The sequence below is a fragment of the Chroicocephalus ridibundus genome, chromosome 3 (genome assembly GCF_963924245.1).
Source record: "Chroicocephalus ridibundus chromosome 3, bChrRid1.1, whole genome shotgun sequence".
Lineage (NCBI taxonomy): Eukaryota > Metazoa > Chordata > Aves > Charadriiformes > Laridae > Chroicocephalus > Chroicocephalus ridibundus.
Window position 1 is genome coordinate 18,640,287 of NC_086286.1, and position 19,880 is coordinate 18,660,166.

The 19,880-nt window shown below is 38.9% G+C and overlaps 1 protein-coding gene across 6 annotated transcripts in view; it reads right to left on the reverse strand.

The window, feature by feature from the left end:
- Window positions 1-2,339: 2,339 nt before the first annotated feature.
- The window catches only part of DISP1 (dispatched RND transporter family member 1), an 88,040-nt gene continuing 70,499 nt past the window's right edge, over window positions 2,340-19,880 (reverse strand). For 3 of the 6 annotated variants that reach the window (XM_063328231.1, XM_063328232.1, XM_063328230.1), the window contains exons 3-8: window positions 18,907-18,936; window positions 14,903-15,026; window positions 12,155-12,282; window positions 11,632-11,729; window positions 9,435-9,532; window positions 2,340-6,052 (exon numbers count right to left, since the gene is read on the reverse strand). In XM_063328231.1, the coding sequence (XP_063184301.1) occupies window positions 2,408-6,052; window positions 9,435-9,532; window positions 11,632-11,729; window positions 12,155-12,282; window positions 14,903-15,026; window positions 18,907-18,936 (4,123 nt within the window). In that variant the 3' untranslated portion in view covers window positions 2,340-2,407. The other 3 variants (XM_063328233.1, XM_063328234.1, XM_063328235.1) reach the window with 3 other exon arrangements.

Below are 19,880 nucleotides of genomic sequence, written 5' to 3' on the forward strand. Positions count from 1 at the left end.
TGAACTGACACAGATGCAGCACATGCACAAACACGGTGGGTGCTACATACATAAATACAAACTTATCTATTTCAGTGATTGCTCCTTGTCCAGCTAAATGATTTGGAAAGAATAAAGCAGTTAGTGGAAAGGCAATAGCGAAGTCATAAAAGGCAAATACAACAGCGATACTGTTTGCCTGCCAAATATATTAACTCATTTTAATCTTTTCTAAGAGTACATTACATCACAACTCCTTATCTGCCCCATTTTTTCACTGTATCAGCCTTTAAGAACATATAAATTATAATAAAAATACAACATTAATCTTTATTGCTTGCCTCACCACTATAAAAGCAGTTATTCATATAAGCAGTGAAAAGGGGGTTCCTTATACAGAATGGTGCTATGGAAAACTGGCTTAGAAAAAAACCTCACTTTTGAGCTCACCAGCTCAAATGTTCTGCAGATGCGTTAGCTGGGGACCTCCCCTAAGGCCCATGTCTCAAAGGCACAGCTGTGAGCGACAGCTGATGTGACAGGCACTACATAAGCATTACACACTGCTTTGGCAAGGTCTGACTGCAGGTCAATTAAACTATCACAACATTGTTTTTATTTCGGGACGATTTATGGCTTCGCGTGTTACATATACCCCTCACAGAAACTGTGCTCAAGCAGGTGCAGTGGTCAGGAAGAAAGCTGGACAATAGCAATAGCCCAATTTATTTGCTAGCCCTTTTAATTTCTTTAGATGGCTAGCACTGCAAGTCTTAGCTCTTTATAATTAATGGCCTCTATGGGGCACAGAAAATCCTTGAATTGCTCTCATTACAAACATTTAGAAAGAATCTGGCTCTAAACTGAGTTACGAGATTTAAAAGAATGAAAAGCGAGTTTTATTTTATATCTCAGAAAGAATGCTATTCTTCTGAAACCATGTAAAACCATTTTAGCTTTTTCTGTGGAGTTCAACCGCTTATTCTGTTCCAGACCCCGGGATATACAAGCACTAACACCACTATTCCCAGAAAAACCAAAGCGGTTTGTCACACGATACTGATCTTCTACGTCCCTTCAACATGAACATTAGAACAGAAAAAGCCAGGCTCTTCCTCCAGTGATTGATGACACACCAAATACATGGTATCACATCAGTCCATGAAATCTATCTTCTCTTATCTGTGTATAGTAAATCAACGTAATCAGCATAACCAAATGATTATATCAAGCGAGATTTGTCATTAAGGTGCATAGCAATTATGACATACCACACAGTTCCAGCTCTCAGATCCACTCTCCCTGAATGATGAGACCAGCAAGCATTCCCATGACCAAACCATAGCTGTCATTTGACTAAACCCTGTAGTTACACAAATACAATGCCTGAAATCCAATGTCTCGGTTACATGGTTTAGTTCAGTTATTTCTAACTACATCGTGGAACTTCTCTGGGTAAGAAGACTGAGGGCAACATTTTAATTTATGTGTTTCAGCCTTTTGAATTGATTTAATCTGATACTACTGACAGTAAGTCTAGAACATGGGCATTAACTATGCCTTTCTCCACAGTAGATTTAGTTCTAATTTCCATACTTCGTGGGAAAAAGTTCGGTCTTGCAAGGCACTCCATGCCCAATTTTGTAACTCCTGATTTTATACACATACATATGAGTATAAGCATATGTCACACACATGAATTATACTTTTTTTGTCACCACTGAGAAGTAAACAATGTTCGCTTGCTATTGTTTCCACCTGTATTCTCTGGTATTTAATGGTAACTCTATACAGTAACTGCCAGAAAGAGCAGTTTAAATGTTTTACTGGACTATGTACACAGATAGGCAACAATGGCAGTGCAAGCGCTGTCGACCTCCAAGAGCTTTTCTTTAGATTTTGTTAGGATAAATAGTTAAAAATATTCTGAAAACAGGCTGCCCTGCAGAGCTGGTCTTTTGGACAATTCTGAATGAGCACAGTTACAGTCCTGCCACTGCTGAAGGTGCACATAAGGCTGCCAAAGCAGCAGTCGAGGTAAATGATGCACTCCGAAAACGGTGGCAATCTCATTCCACCCCAACCGTTATCAACCTCACAAGCCCTGCCTGCAGAAAAGGGAGAGTTTCTTCGTAACGCTTTATTTCTTGAGATGGTTTATAAAGAGGGTTCAAACTCTAATGCCCTGGGACAAAAACTAAATTGAGTATAATCCGTCTTATGAGTTACAGCAAAAAAACATTCTGGACAACATCAGGTTTTACTACATGTAATGGCTTTATGAAATGTATAAATGTTACTGTTCTATAAAATACATTTTTCATTCCAAAACGCAAATTATAATTCATATTTATTCAGGACTTTCCTTTTTAGTGTTTTAAACTTAACTTTCAAAAGAAAGACACAGGATTGCCAAATTAACGATTTATTATAGTGTTTTTATTAACAAACTTTCATTGGAAAGTTCTGGGCGCATTAACATAGGAGGCACATTGGCTTCGATGTTTGGCATTCGACAGTCAACAGAATTGCACTTCACTGCGATAGCCTTGCTACAACAGTGTGAATTTTCACGGCAACCCTCATAGCGAGCCTCTCTCACTGACCTATTCAGCAGATGTTTTTTATCATTTTGGTCAGCCTTCAAAACCCGGTCGTTCTGCAAAGAACGCTGATCTATCTTGCTCTCCGCTTTCTTTTTCTGCTTTGACAGAGAGGCTTTCTTGGTTTCAACCCCGTTTGCTTCTGTACCACCCTTTTCATCACACTTGTCTGTCTGCTGACAGAATCCCTTTTGGTTATTTGAGACACTGTTCTCACATTCGGAGCAATGCATTATTAGAGGTCCTACGTTTCGGCAGAGAAACTGTGAGGAGCTCATCACCTTTGGAACAGTTCTTACGTTTTCCTCTGGGTTTTGATGAACGTGTGAATCTGTCCTATTTATTCTTTGATGTGCCTGAAACTGTTGCACGGACTGGAAGAAAAAGTTTTTCGGCAGGGAGTTCTGCGTCATCGTTCTTTTGAGCCTTCCTTGAAGGCAACTGCAGTGGAGGACATGCGGGACTGGGTGCACGTAACCTTCGGCGGCTTGCTGTAAAGCATTTATAGGAGCTACAGAGCTTTGGATCGGTACAGTTCCCGGCGAAGGAGAACACTGGTAACAGAAGGTATCGCTCAACTGTTGACATGAGTGCGGACTCCACTTCACTGCCACTTGCTTATATGCATCGGTACAGCTACACTGCCTGTTCTGAGAGAAAATGGGGCATATGGCGTGTTGGTCAATAGATGGCTGTAGCACAGCTGAACTAGCAATGTTTTTTATGCTTTTACTCACTTCACTATTATAAGCTGAATGCATAGGCACACACGTGTTTTGGGGCCTGCTGCTGAAGAGCTCTGAGCAGATATGAGTTTCTTCGTAAGTCACTTTCTCTGCAGGGTTACAGATACCTGTCTGTGACGCCAGAGGCTCGAGCTCATAGTGCTCATGCTCCATTTCTGGTTTTTGGCTTCTGGAGTCCAGCTGATATTTGCTAACAGAATGTGATTTATTTTGACCTCTGCCCCCTTGAGCTCCTGAAAAAGTCTGAGAAAAGGCATTGCACCACAATTTTTTTGGTAGTGGGATCTGGCCACAAGTGCCCTGGGGTCCAAGGCATCGGCACATGCACTGGAAGAAGAATGTTGCAAAAGCCCAACTAATGCACATTATAAGCATCATAAAAGTACCAAGCTGCGTGTATGCCAACACTGTAGAGGGCATCATCATCGCTCCAGCTACAAATGTAGTCAATGCAGCCATTGCAATAGCAGAACCCATACGGCTTAAAGAAAAAATTACTTTTCCCTCTCGGTCAGGGTCAGGGGCTAAGCGATAAGCCACTCCATAATGAACAGCAAAGTCTACAGACAAGCCAACAGCCACCGAAATAGTGACAGATTCTAAAACATTTAGCTCCCATCCAAGAAGGACCAGGGAACCTACAGTGACAAAAATAGTTCCAGCTATTGAAACTATTGCATAAAGGCTTATAATTATATTCCAAGTTGTAAGAAGCATTACACTAAATGCAACAGCAACTGAAAGACCCATGGCAATGAGAGTACCATCAGAAAGACTGTCCTGAAGGTCATAAAACTCAAGGTTACTCACAAACCAACCATTGCTAAGACCTTCAGGAGCAGAACTAAGCTCACTTGAAATCCAAGAGTCCACCTCTTTGTAGAACTGATGCATTTTCTCGTAAGCCAACGTGAAGAGGTAGGTGCTTTGGAACTCCAACACCACCGCCCTGATGGTGTCATTTAGGTCAAAGCGAGGCCCTGGGGTTTTACTATCTAAATGGTACCCTGTGCTTCTTTCTAGCTCCATTATAGCTCTCTTGATACATAATTCAAAAACTTCTTGTTTGTACGGAAAGCTCCAGTGGCTGCAGCAGGGGTAAAGAGATGGCTCATCACAGTCTTGATTTTCCATCCACTGCTTAAATGTTTCAATAAAGCAACTTGTGAAGTCTTGTTCTTCAGTCTGATAATAAAATGTTTGATTTCTTAACTTCTGACAGAAACGTAAAATCCAAACCTGTGAAGCTGGGCTAGCGATATTAAAACTGCTATCTAGTTGCAGCTTTCCTTTACTTTTAGGGTTTAAAGGGTCGCCATTATCCTCAGGTGTGACACCCCAGATGACTGTAATTGGCATGTGGAGCTCTTCTCCATGGTGGACACGTTCAAACATAAAAAGCTTTTTGTATTCTGCATCATATCGTTCAAATGGGTGAGAAGACCTAAATACCTGAAACTCAGAGAGCTCCAGTGATGGCAGTTTCATCTTTGGATTTACACACACAATATATGCTCCACCAATTGTTAAGGCAAGGAACCAGAAAAGCCAAATATATCGAAATTTGATAACGATGCATGGCAAAACCTTCTCAAAAAATATCCTGGATGCTTCTGAGACTGCAAAAATAACCTTGTGGAACATTTGGCACAACACTGTCCAGCAGTTTTTGTTGCTGTATACCCTCTGCTGAGGTTTCTTAAAGCAAGTGAAAATATTGAGAAGGTATCGTTCATGTAATACAACTACAGCAGGTAGCCATGTAACCATCAAAACATAATTCACCAAAATGGCAGTGCCGGCATAAACACCAAAACACCTGATTGCTGTGATATTGCTGACATAATTAGCATAGAAGGCAGCAGCGGTAGTAAAACTTGTGACAAACATGGAAAGAGCAGCATGCTGCAATGTGACGCTCACTGTCTCAGAGGTTCCAGCATGAGGTTTATCAAATTTTGTGTAGTTCCAAACGTCACATAAGACAAAAGCATCATCTGCTCCGATCCCAACAAGAATAATCAATGCAGTGAGATTCATGAATGGAAAGAACTCGAAATTAAATACTACCCGATAGAGAAAATAAGAAATAATCAAGGAACTAATTATTGCAAACATAGTCATCAGCGTGATAAACATGGACTTCGTGTATACACACATAACTAATAAAACAATTACAATGGCTATGGCAGGATACACGGTATCCATCAACAGGTAATCTTGAAACAATCTATGTTTTATTCCAAACTCAATCCCTGTGACGGTTGTTACACCATCAGAAGCATTCCAGTTCTCAAAGTTATCCAGGTAAATACTCATCATGCTTTCCCCTTTCTCAGTAGGAGAGAAGAGCATGCTGTATTTTAAAGCTGGTAAGACATAGTCAGCTGTCTTTGGGCTTAGAAAATCCTTGTCCACTAGATAGTGAAGGATCTGGTAAACAGCGTTGTACTTGGTACATTTGCGAGGCACATTTGTACACTTGAGTTGGTCCTTCCTTTTGGCATTCATATCCCAGCAGTCTGGCCCCAGGGTTCCGTTGTAGTAGTATTTGGCACATGTGCGAAGCAGCTTTAGGGTGTGAGAGACATCCCGTTCTACAATTTTTTGACACGATGACCTGTTGTTTAGAATAGCAATATAGTTGCCCAGTGTCCAGCTGGGACAGCACGAAGCAGCAGTGGCTCTCTGGCAGAGATCACCAAACTGGGAATGGGATCTGATCTGTATAGAGACAGGCAGGGCAAAAAAATTCCAGTTTAAAGTAATAGTCTGAATTATTAGAAACATTCACCCACAAAAAAACCCCAAAGTGATGAAAATTCCGCTTACGGTCCTTCTGTGTTAGCATTTTAAATTCTTATTTCCACATGCATTGTTTTTGATCAGCATCCTCTAGCATGCAGCAGACTAAACCAGCAGTAACTCAGTACACTGACTTCTCACAGCGGTATAAAATTGGCAGAAACATTAAGAATATTGTAATTCTATTGTTTGAAGATGCACTGAGGTTTTTTCCCAGGCTGAGGACTGTTAACTCTCTTCTATCAGCTCACACTATAGTCCTGAAAATAAACAATCAGCCACACATCAATGACGTTTCATTCTGCTTGGAATCACATACTGCAGTTCCTAGGAGAGGCAGGGACTTACCATCCAGAAAGAAAGGCTGTGGCAGATTTACGATGTCTTCCATCATCTGACCTCTCTTCTACAATCCTCACTTTGAGTCTTTTTTAGCTCTTGTGCAGCTGACAGACATTTCCCCCAACCAGGTCAGCCTGCCACCCAGGCACCGCCTGTCCCTGAGTCATGCAGGACTTCCAAGGCACAACCACAAGGTAATGCCGCTGTAGCAAGATGCACCCCAAAATAAGCCCCACTGCACAGAGACAGCAGCCATGCCTCCGAACGCTGCACCCGCTGTGGGACAAAGTCCCAAGAGTTGACTTGGGAGTAGAGTGGAGAAAGATGCAGCAGCAGCAAGGCCAGAGAAGTCACAGGGACAAGTAGGGACCAGTGGCATGTGCAGACGGGGCACAGAGCGGGGTTATGGGGGAGGACCGCTCTTGTCACCTCAAGTGACTGCCCAAAGCCTAGGAACTCCTAACAGAGCTTTACAAAAACGATAGCAATTTTAACATTTTGGTCCAGGAATTTCCTTAGCTAAATAAGTGTTAATCCCTTATGTGGACACTCTTCTTTCACTTCAAGAATATTCCAGATTTAGTTCAGCAGCAATAGTTCATCAATATTCCAGATTTAGTACCAGCAAGAGCATGACTTAGCTAAATCACCACAGGCAAAACTGAAAGTATCTCTAAAACAGCACCGAAGCTCTTAAGTAACAAGGGCAGATCAGGGAAATTGTCTCAAGTTGGGAAAACTCAATCTTGATCGAGCACCGGGAATACCTCTTAAAAGCCAGAACTGCTATCTTGTTATACATGACAAATTAGAATTAATCCTTCAAATACTTAGATATATGTAAAATTTCAGTCTTAATCAAATTACATAGAATGAACGTGTGTTAATACAGTCACATTAATAAAGCCATGTGCTTAAGAGTTTACACGATTGGTCTCTGAAACCGCTACCTATATATGTTTTAAATTTAGGTGATCTGAATTCTAACACTTGGCTTTTTTTTTTTGTTTAAAGCAAAATTGCACGGGTTTATTATTAGCTATCCTTTATAATGCAGACAAAAAAACTGCACTTGGGGATTCTCATGGCGGTTATAGAAGCTTTAATATGGATTTAATTTTGTCAACCAGTTTCTCAACAATAACAAACTGGCATTCCAAAAAACCAGGATAATTCACATTTGATTGTTTCCAGATAAAAACACTCACGCATGCAAACTCAGGAAAAACTGAACAACCTACTAAATAAAAGGAAGCACTGGAATAGCATATCTGTATTTTTCATGGCACATCTCCAGGTTAATCCTATGAGGATATAATAGGCAAATTGGGAGGAAAGGATTGTATTGTCTTCTCTATGTATTCAAGTTCAAGATGGGACAATGAGGTTTATATGCTGTTCTTCAACACTTGCTGCAGGCCATAAACATTCACTGGTAACTGTTGCCAAAGATAAAGTAACATGAGCTGGCAGCTGGAAATTAGAAATTAAAATACAAAATTTAGCTCCGGATAGCTCATTAAAATACTACATAAAAAATTAATATATCGTAGCATTGAGCTTTGTTGGTGATCCAAAGGAACTGAAAAGGCCATTTTGCTGTTGCCAGATTTGGTCTGCCACTGGCAACATTTTCATTTATTTTGGAACAAGTGAGGAAACTAAGCTGTGCAACCTGCGCACATGCTGTATCCAAGGGTAGCTTTACCCAAATGGATCTACACAGTGACAGAGAATCACAAACACGCGGTTTTGGGGAAGCAGTCTGAGGAGATCATTTACAGCCTTTGAAGTTTATAAAATAACTGTTTACGGTTCATAGGGAAAATATTCTGCAATTAACAGGTGAAAGAAAGGGCTCTTCTTATCCAAGTAGTAAAAAATTTGAACACCTCCTATAGCTGTTTTGTTTATAATGTCTCAATGAAGATTATGGGACTACCATATGCTGAGCAGCTGCAGGATGGAGCCCCTAAGTGTCAGTAAAACGCATATTTGAAGTAGTTACAAGCAGATGGGAATACAATTAACACATAGGGGATATACTGTTAGCTCATACTAAAGCAAATAGTAATTGGTGCTGAAATCCTGCTCATCAGAAAAATACATAAATTCTAAGGTTTGCATTTCCAGAAAATAGCGCCCGATTTTCCTGTCTTTGAATAGAGAAAGCTTTGCCACTTACTTCAACAGAATCGTGTCCCTAAACAAGCATGAATTCAGGAACAAAACCTACAGCTAGAAACGAGTCTGTAAGACCAGAAAGTCACTAAAGTCATCAATTTCTTCCAATAGCTGCAGTGCAAGGCAGCATCCTCTCTAGGGACTGGCGGCTAGCAGAACCTAGCATGCACAAGTGGGGCATATTGCAGCACTTCATGACTTCAAAAAGTTTTAGAAGTGCTTGGAAATTGCTAGTGTTAGAATCATTTACACATGCTATTTTTAAGTAATAAGCATTTAAAAAAAATGAAGAAAGCTTCATCCCTTTCTGAGCCCTGAGTATCTAATTTTTATTATAAATTTACATATACAGAGAAGCAATAATTGCAAAACCTAACCATATTAATTTGTTTTGACTACTAACTAGCTAAAAATCAATGCTGCTATCATGATGCACTGTCATTCTGCTCAGCTGAGATGTTTGATTACTATATTCTTAAGTAAATACCTAAATTACAAAAAAGATCCATAGAAACAGTATCTTCAACAACCCTCCTCCACCCAATTCTGGATGGTATTGTAAGCACAACCAAATAAACTCCCCTATATAATCTGATTGTACAAATTCAAAGTTGTTTTTTAACTCTGTCTGCATGCTGACTGACCATTTGAAAAGGATGTGAACAATGTGAAGTCCTCTTATATGCTACTGGATGGCAACAGACAGCAAAACAAAGTTTTTAAATGTATGCTTCATATCTGCAAGTTAAACAAATTAAATGCCATCTTTACTTACCCTCAAGTTATCTACATTGCACATTGACTTAATTGCATTCAAATTCCATAAATTCTCTCCTTCTGTTGATGTAAACACCACTCGTGAATAGCGATCACCTGAAATTACATGAGGGGAGTTTTATAGATTATTTGGGGGTGTCTGGTATCAAAGACTGAGGCAAAATCTCACCGTTCAAATGACACAGATTAAATCTTTGTCGGGTTATGGGAATCCACCTCCTTTTCAAGATGAGCTATTTATCTGTAAGACTCAGTCCACATTAAAGCTTCAGTTTCCTTAAACTGCTTACAGTAAATAGGCATCTTGAATATTATATACCACTTAGAAGCTCTACAGACTTCCATTCAAGCAAACTATCTTCTGAAATATGACAAACAAATAAAAATCAAAAGATCTAATCAGCAAACTATGGAATTCTTCTTACAGCATAATGGCAGTGCACAGATAATAGTAATCAAAGGCTGATTTAGTAAGTCATCTCAGAATATAAATAATAATTATAAAGCTGTTTCTACAAGAACGTTTTTGCTTTAGAAGCAAATGACTGCAATGGAAATTGTTGTGATATCCTTGAGGCCATTTTTAAGAATTCTACAGTTTAGACACATACAGTTTAAATTACCAATTAAATCACATTTATTAGAATACAGCTTTTAGGAAAGAAAATAATTACTTTGTGGTAGTGAGATCTTTATGCATAGCTAACAAAGAAAACATACAAGCACAAATATATGGTGCTGCATAATGCAATATGGTACTTTGGGTTAAGAAACATTATCACATTAATTACAACATTCCAAAAGCCACGTTTCCCACTGCTGTGAATGTGTAGAATTTTTGCCCTTCACATGATTGTAATGAAAAGACCCAGGGCTAGCGCTTTATGATTTCTGACCGTGCCTTAGGATCAAGGAAACTGAAATCTGCTGATCCTGAAGCAGACAAAGAAGGACACCAGGAATGACAAATATGGGTCAAGAGGAAATCAACTGTTTTCTTTACATAATGAGACTGGCTTTCCCATAGAAGCGCAATTCCTTCATGACTGCCACAACTGAGACTACGCAGAAATGGCAGTGGAAAGAATGGCAGTGCGAATATGCAGAAACAGCGGGCAGGATAAGAGGAGTTAATTCTGCTTCAAGCTGCAGTGATGCTCAGTAGAGTTTTGAGTACATTTCCTCTTCCTTACGCAAGATCTGCTCGGTCTAATTTGGTTCTGCTCACAGGAGCAGAAATGACGACCTTGCTCACATCCTCTCACCAAGATGTAAAACCATAACGTAATTACAAAACAACTAATAAAAAAAAAATAATCTGTTTTTCACCCCAGTTTTTACTGGTCATTGCTCTCTCAGATCAAGTAATATAAACAAATAATTTCACAATTATGTTTTTTGTGCTCTGTTATCAGTCCTCACATATTGAAGTAGCTGCAAAAGAGCCCAGGCCATTATATGACTAAAGGCAAGATCTACGTCTGCTAATGTGTGCTCTCTGCCAGAACGGGACTTATCAAAGTTTTGCAGTATGCCTTGTAACAAGTCAATAAAGACTTCTTTGTCTTTTCTGTCCTCTCGTTTAACCTAGACAGTTTCATAAGCTTTCAGTACTTAAGGCGGGTTTGTTTCTTTATTTTTGTTTCTTTGAGAGGGGTGTTTTGTTTGGGGGGTGGTGTGGTCTGGGTGGGGTTTTTGTGTTTTGTTTTATTTATTTTTTCCCCTTCCTCAACAAACCCCTAAATTCTAGACAAGGTATCACCTACAGATGTCTTTTAGGACATATACAGGAAAAGTATTTTGAATTAGGTTTTTTTTTTTAGAGTTCAGTTAATGGCACAGATAAAACACAACTTCTTCCCTAGTATGAATTAAAGGTTACCTCTATAGTCATACACAAAACGCTGCTTTTACAGCCATCGGCATTCCAAATAACTAATAAAAATCTTTATAGGAAATGGAACTACTTAAAGGAAGCACTTAAAGTAAATACAGTTGCTTCCTAGGAAGAACCAATAGAACACAGCATTTCAGCCCAATTTCTTCAAAAACTTCTGCACACAGAAAGAAGGTGCTTACCGTGAATATACTAAGAAAAAATATTTTCCTAATAAGGCACACAATATACAGAAGAGCTCAGAAATCATTGAACTGGCAGAAGGTTTTAGTCTTCCTTACATCATTTCTCCACTTACTTGGAATATCGCAGAAAAAGGTATCCTTGTGGAAGTTCCAGTCTGCTTGCCTCTTCTCTCTTTCATAGTGATCGTCTGACCATCTGTCATCTTGATGACTAAAACAGAATAAAGAGTTTTACCTTACCATAGCAAAGAGACTGTTAAAAGGAGTATCCAAACAAGCCACGCACCTTAATAGCTCTTACATATGAAAAAACATATATTTTTACCGATGTGACTTTGGTATTCAAAAACTGAAACATTCATTGATTTTTTTGTTATGAGAGACTTCAAAGGAAACTACATTGAGACCAATACTGAAAATACCCACAATTCAAAAGATAATTAAATTCTGATTTCTTTTAAAGAGTTTATGATGGGAAATCTCTAGTTCTAGTTCTATGCCTTAAGAATTGTAGACCAGTTCGATATTTATATGAAATCGGTGGCAGTACATACATTAACTTCAAGGGGTATTAAAGCAAGTGCTATGTACACAGAAAAATCCCCCAATAAAATAAAATGCATTTTTAATACATACCTTTTAGCTTGCTCATCTGCATATTTGAAAGGATAATTTGCAAGCGTTGCTTTGTACCCTGTGTTTTTCACCATATTGTTCCATGTGACCAATCTCTGTCCTATGGCTGTCCCTCTTGGTTCAAAGCCCTAAGACAGAGCATCACAAAATTCCATTAATACTTTCCTTTCTTTAGCTCAAACAGAAAAGTGGAAACATGATCAAAGTGATGGATAGTTTTCATTAAGAAGCATAGTTTCTCCAGGCATCTACTTTTAAAGGTAAAATGCTTTATGACAGATCAGACAAAATAATGACCAACTGTATAGAGTGACAAGGGATTAAGAATTCTTGCACGTACTACTTCTCTCCCTGAGAAGTGATGATAATCTTGTCTATCAAACATTCAACACTTAGTTTTCAGAGCAAAGGTGTTCTACAAAGTCCTTTTCTGTATTTCAGTTATCACTCTTTACTGATTAAGTATGACTAAAACCCACTCAAGTATTTCTTCTCTATTTCTCCAAGAATAAGGCAAATCTTCAAATAATTTTGAAAGTGACTTTGAAACAATTTTAATAATTTGTCTGTTTTCAAGAAATATACATTACATATGGACATATACCAACAAATGCTACTATAATATAAACAGTAACAACTTACAGGAACAGTATATTTTTATTTGAGGATAATAATGAAATACAATATTTTCAATAAAAGTCCTGAAAGCTACTCAGGGGTAAGTTAGCTCATGAAAAGAAAGAAATGAGCGCAATATTTAATAGAATCTGACAAAAATTACTTTCAGTCTTTCAATATGGATATTGTTGCATCCCCAGAATCCCCTTTCCTTTAACAGAGCCTGGCCCTCAGTGTTTGAAACCTGATTTAGAATGTATGGTGTGTGTTGTGCTCTGCTGTACATCTAAAACTGGGATGAATTTACATTATTCAATGTACAGCAGTTCTGCTGAAGGACAAATGAGCTTTCAATAGCAAAATGCAGAAGGAATTTAAACTAGTGGATAACACTCTCTGATGACAACTGCATCTTTGTATTACCATTAGCTGCCCCTATGTCAAGATTTAATACATATTTATTTTTTTTTTTTAATTAGAGGAATTACAAGGCTCTTTACCAGCTCATCAACTACAGGCCGGTCAGCCTCACCTCCATCCCTGGAAAGATGATGGAACAGCTCGTTCTGGGCGGCATCTCAAGGCATGTGGAGGAAAAGAAAGCTATCAGAAGTACTCAACATGGATCCACCAAGGGGAAATCACGTCTGACTAATCTGATAGCCTTCTATGATGGCATGACTGGATGGATAGATGAGGGGAGGGCAGTAGCTGTGGTCTACCTTGACTTAAGCAAGGCGCTCGTCATGGTCTCCCACAGCATCCTCATAGGGAAGCTTAGGAAGAGTGGGCTTGATGAATGGACAGTAAGGTGGATAGATAACTGGCTGAAAGACAGAGCTCAGAGGGTCGTGATTAGGGGCACAGAGTCTAGTTGGAGGTCAGTGATGACTGGTGTTCCCCAGGCGTCAGTACTGGGTCCAGTCCTCTTCAATATAGTCATCAATGACCTGGACGAGGGGATAGAGGGCACCCTCAGTGAGTTTGCCGATGACACAAAGCTGGGGGGGGGGTGGCTGACACACCGGAAGGCTGTGCCACCATACAGAGAGACCTGGACAGGTTGGAGATCTGGGCAAAGAGGAACCCTGTGAAATTCAATAAGGGCAAGTGTAGGGTGCTGCACCTGGGGAGGAATAACCCCATGCACCAGAACAGGTTGGGGGCTGACCTGCTGGAGAGCAGCTCAGCTGAAAGAGACCTGGGAGTCCTGGTGGACAACAGGATGACCATGAGCCAGCAATGTGCCCTTGTGGCCAAAGAAGCCAATGGCATCCTGGGGTGCATCAAGAAGAGTGTGGCCAGCAGGTCGAGGGAGGTCATTCTCCCCCTCTGCTCTGCCCTGGGGAGGCCATACCTGGAGTACTGTGTCCAGTTCTGGGCTTCCCGGTTCAAGAAGGACAGGGAACTGCTGGAGAGGGTGCAGCAAAGGGCGACCGAGATGATTAGGGGACTGGAATGTCTCTCTTATGAAGAAAGGCTGAGGGATTTGGCTCTCTTCAGTCTGGAAAAAAGACGACTGAGGGGGGGACCTTATCAACACTTATAAACACTTAAAGGGTGGGTGTCAGGAGGATGGGGCCAGGCTCTTTTCAGTGGTGCCCAGGGACAGGACAAGAGGTAACGGGCACAAACTTGAGCATAGGAAGTAACACCTAAACATGAGGAGGAACTTCTTTAACTTTGAGGGTTGGCAGAGCACTGGCACAGGCTGCCCAGAGAGGTGGTGGAGTCTTCATCTCTGGAGACATTCAAAACCCACCTGGACGCATTCCTGTGCCACCTGCTCTGGGTGACCCTGCTCTGGCAGGAGAGGTGGACTAGGTGATCTCCAGAGGTCCCTTCCAACCCTATGATTCTATGATTTCTTTCGTGGATTGATTAGACAGAACTTGCTTCTGCAAGCTTACTACCAACTGAATCTTTCTGGAAATTGATTCCCAAACAAAGTCACAGTACAGGGAACCTTTTCAGGGACATTAAGAGTCAGCGTTTTCCTCTAGGCACATCTCAATTTAAGAGAAATGTGTCAATTTCTGCAGTTGCATCTGCTGTTTACTGGAATCACTGAAAAAACCCCAGCAAACAAAAATCCTTATTTGACAGTACAACTGATTAATATTTACCTACCAGCAATGGATCGGAGAAGTCCGGAAGATCTGGAACTAATATTCCAACCAGCGCACACACCACTATTAACACAGTACACATGCCCAGGACCACCACAGGCCAGTCAGCTATCAGCGCAGCATAGCTACATGGAGAGGAGCAGAGAAAAAGATGTTACAGAAACAAGTTATATACAAAATTAATCCATATTTCTCTCAAGAACCATGTTGAAACACTGACCTTTTTTCTTTGTTTTACATTTAGGAAATTAAGCTAGCTATCACACATTGATGGAAACCGTTAGGAAACGGTCTGTTTCTACACTTTTTTTTTTTTTTTAATTAAGAAAACCATCCCCCCCACTTTCTATTTTTATATAGAAAAGCTTTTCATATCAGACTATTATTCTTCCCTCCCAGGATTCTGACAAAAACGCAGGCTTTATCTTAGATTTTCTTTGTGCGTCTACGGAGATGATTAACTATGGGCTACTGAAATACATGTTCAGTATTTAAAACTGCCATAGCAATAATTTACATAAAATGTTTTTACATAAAAAGTTTTCACATAAAAATGCAAAAAAGCATATGCACAGTGAAAACTATTGTTTAAGACTAAACATATTTTATATAAATACTTTTTACTTCACTTTTAGCATGGATATTATCCATGGTTGGGGACTATTAGAAAATAGATGCTTTGTTAAAAAATTAATGATAGAAATCATCACAGTTTCTACTTTGAAAGCTTAACCTTTAAGAAAAATATCAGAGAGGAAAAATCAATTTTAAAGTAGCACTCAAAAGAAGACACTTCCTCTATATTTAAAACAGTCATTTAAAAAAATTACTCAAACCCTATATACTAATGATCCATAAAATCTGTTGTAAATTCAAAGGTGCGAGGGAGTTGCAACATGATTCACAAACTAATCAGCATTGTTTAGTCTTCTAGTATAACACATATCCTTGGATTTTAACTCCTACTTAATTCTACATTTTAAGAGTGCAAGAATTTTTATATGCAAATCTGATTTTCATAATTTTCATAAAATATTTTTATTGTTGTTAAATTGACAGAGAAGTATCAGAAAATAAAATGAAAAGTAGAAATCTTAATTTCCTAATAATTTTTCTTAGAGCAAAGACTTGAATTTTTAAATTATGTTTCAAGGGCAACATTGTCTAATCTTGGGAGCAAAGAGAGTATAGACTGTCCCACACAGTTTAAAAGGCATTAGAAAAATAATTATAGGCTATGAATCATTCTATAATGATAGTCTCTGTACGCACTAAATATTGATCAAGATGATCTATACTCTTATTTCCTCCTCAATTTAGAGGCAACATAACATGAAAGTTTATAGCAGAGCGCTCTCTGTACTTATTTCTACTGTCTTAAAAGATTATGGTTCTTTTTCAGTTTGAGAGCAACGCATTATCTAATTCAATAGCTTAACAGTTTTCTAACCTAAAATCAATGGCAGCCACCAAACTTATTGCTGACTTTCCATATTATGTGGAAATAGGTATGGTCTAGGGGCCTAAGTACAGGTTTAAGGAGCAAGGAAGTCCAAAGCACTGGGTGTATCTCAACTTCCCATTAGGTAAATGTGGAATAATTCTTGCATTCTCACACAAGAGGTTAATTAGCAAAAGCTTGAAAAGCAATCTTAACTGTAAGTTTTTATTAAAGTGAATCACAAAGGGGCAGCTTGCCAAATGAGCAATTGTACAAAGTAGAAGTGAAGGGAAATAAATGACCTAATAGAATTTTCCTATTTATAGGACTAAATGTTTTCACGAACACCAAGTACTAGATTGACTGGCTATTAGAGATGTTTGCTCTGAAGTCATAAAAATTATAACCAAAAGATTTATTTTCCTACTCATCACTAGTGCTAGATTTACCCCTCTGACATGTTGTCTCTACACTTCCCTTCTCAGCTGAGCAGCTCTTAAATTGGTTAAATTCTTCAGTCACTAGCTATAAAAGAAACTACGTCCAAGGTGAAGCGTTGAACATGTTCATAAGCCACGTGCAGAAGTACTTGCCTACACCTGCAAATTTGTCCTCTTTCTTGTATCGCATACTGAAATTCAGATAAGCAAAGCTGACCTGGGCTACAACATCAAAAAGGACTAACCACACCATATTTTAATTTGATTTGACTGAGCATCATTCGGTGCTGCTGAGGGCTCTGGCTCCGACCAAATTGCCTATAGCCAGCCTTGATCCCAACCCACCGTAAGTGGCTAAACAGATGGCAGTCATTTAATTTTTCACCCATTAAAGAGCCACGAAATGAGTTGAGTCACGTGTTATTTTCTCAGTGAAAAGTAAGCCACTGCCCTGACTGAGTAAGTGACCACTTGCTGATAAAGCCCACGTCCAAGAGGAAAGCATTTAAATTAATTCCTCAGTCACGGAATCACCCACATTCAGAAAACACATCCTTAGTGCCAAGCACATACTTTAGTACTTTTTTAAAATTTTTTGATGCCTAATTACAGTTGCTCAATGATCTGGGCATATGGCTACACTGGTACATTATTGTTTCTTTTCTTCCTCCAAACTATTCAAGCACTAAATGATGAATTCTCAATAACTGTGACACTGACTGAAATCTCTTTTTTATGACATTTCACCCCCTGCATTCAATTTAGTTGTTAGAATGGCAACAACGTTGTAACCTGCCTTGTACCATGAAGATGCATATAGTTTTCATTAATTTCTTGCCTTCAGCTGTTTTTCACACACCTGAAAAAAGTTCGAGTTTTTGGTGGTTTTTTTTTCTTCCTGTTTTTAACAATTTTAAATGCTTAGGAGATACACTAATTAATTCAATCTATAGTTATCTCACCCATTTAATACCATGAAAAGATCGGCTTCAAGCAATTTGCCCCAAGGAGATCTAAGACCTCAGATGCTTTCTTAAAAAGTAGAATGGAGAAAGAGATAGCGCTCCACTTTTCCTTCTCATTTTAAGCTACACCTTAACACACGGATAGTTTTAAACTTTACAATTCACCTATATGCAGGCATATGCAGGTTAAACCACTACCCAGTCTCATATAAAGAGCCAGAAAAAAAACCATATATAGTTTCTGCATCGCAAAGAGGTCACTATGAGCAATAGATGTTTGTGTGGATAAATTCATATTAACAACCAGATTTATGTAACTCAAACCAGATATTTAGCAAACGGGCTTGTTCTTTACTGAAGGCAAATTGTAACTGTTGTTTTCTCTGGCCCTGCCATTCTTCAGAGCGTATACAGTCCAAACCTAGTGTTCTTGACTGTGTGGGGTTCCTGGTTTTAGGCAGAAAAAAAGATCATCACAATGAAATTTCTGAGCTTTTCTGTCAGGTTGTTTTATCTTTACTGATGATACAACCAAGCTGCTTCTCAGAATAACCCTTAATCAAAAAGGTACTGAGTCACAGGGGTTTTATGCCTGTGCAGAAAGCGAATATACACAAAAAGAGAATGGTGTGGACTATAGTAAAAAAATAACATAAAATATTTGCCAGAAAAGGAACACTGAAATCTGAATAGATTTAAAAATTCTGGCCCAGTATACTCTCTCCAAAAGCAGCTATTTACAGACAGACTACTTAAGGGGAGCACAAGGGCTTGGCCACCATCTGTGGTCTATCCCCTTCCTGCTCCCCCAGGATTCGCGGGTGTGTGATTAGGGATGTTAGAGAGCTTGTCTCAGGCGCCTCCTTTCGGAGTTTACTTAGGGACCCATTGCAGATCAATTCTTCTAAATGTTGTTTGAACTTGCTGATGGTATCTGCCCCCACAGTCTCCTGTGGCAGTTTCAGAAATTCACTACCCACTGCAAAAAGAAATACTTTTGCCTTTTTTTTTTTTTTAAATCCGCTTTAATTTGATTGCCAACTATTTTTCTTGAACACTCCTTACTCTTGCATTGTGTGTGGAATAGCAGTTTTGCCATCATGCTATCTACTGCCTTTATGATTCTGCAAACCTCCCATGTGACAGTATTAGACCTTACCTTTTTGGTAACTTGAATGGTCTGGCTGGCCTGGAAGGAGGAAAAAGAGAATAATTGAAAATACATGAAATATACAAGCACGTGCCAATTTTGTTTAATTCTTCCCACACATGGATAAGCAGCTAAATTATAAAAATCAGATATTTTAGAATATGAATTATTTTAAAAGGCATACAATCATATTCAATGAAGTCTTTGCAAACAAGTAGTTCAGAGAATAATTACAGCTACAGACAGCTGGGTTTTCAAAAGTGACATTTTATGCAGCTGATTTTTGGGATTACTATCTAAGACCCTTCCAGCTTTCAACAAGAGACCAAATAAACTAACGCGATAAAAATTCAGCAGCATTGAAAACCATTACAAAGTTTGCATATGATGGGAACAGACAACCAAAACACCACATTCTGACATTGCAGTTCACGAACCTTCTTAATTGCCCTTCGTAATCCAGCTAAAAAAATTATTTTGGACATAAATTCTGTCTTGTCATAATGCAGGAAATTGATTTTTAACAAATAACAAAAAATCCATAGAAAAGTTATTATATACAGGTACCTTTTGTCATTCTAATATGAACAACATTACTTTGATGAGGAGATCACAAACTCAAATGCAAATTATTCATATCTGTGGCTGTTCAGGGAGCACTTCAATTTGTTAGCTATTGGATCAGTAAGTTTCACATGAATTTCACTGAACAAAAGTTTCCCACAAAGCATCTGTAAGTCCTTTCAAGAATTTCCTGTCTATGACTGTAACATACAATCACTCCAAAGATGTAATTTATGGGCTTGTTTTACCATCAAGGACATACTTAATATTGCTTCTTTTAAAAAGTATCAAACCCAATGACTTAAGAAACAGCTGACTGCATAAAATAGAACATTGAGGTCTCCAAAAGAGTAAAAATTTGCATACTTTCACACCATCGGATTAACAGCTCCACCTTTGGACTCCTCAGATTTTCACAC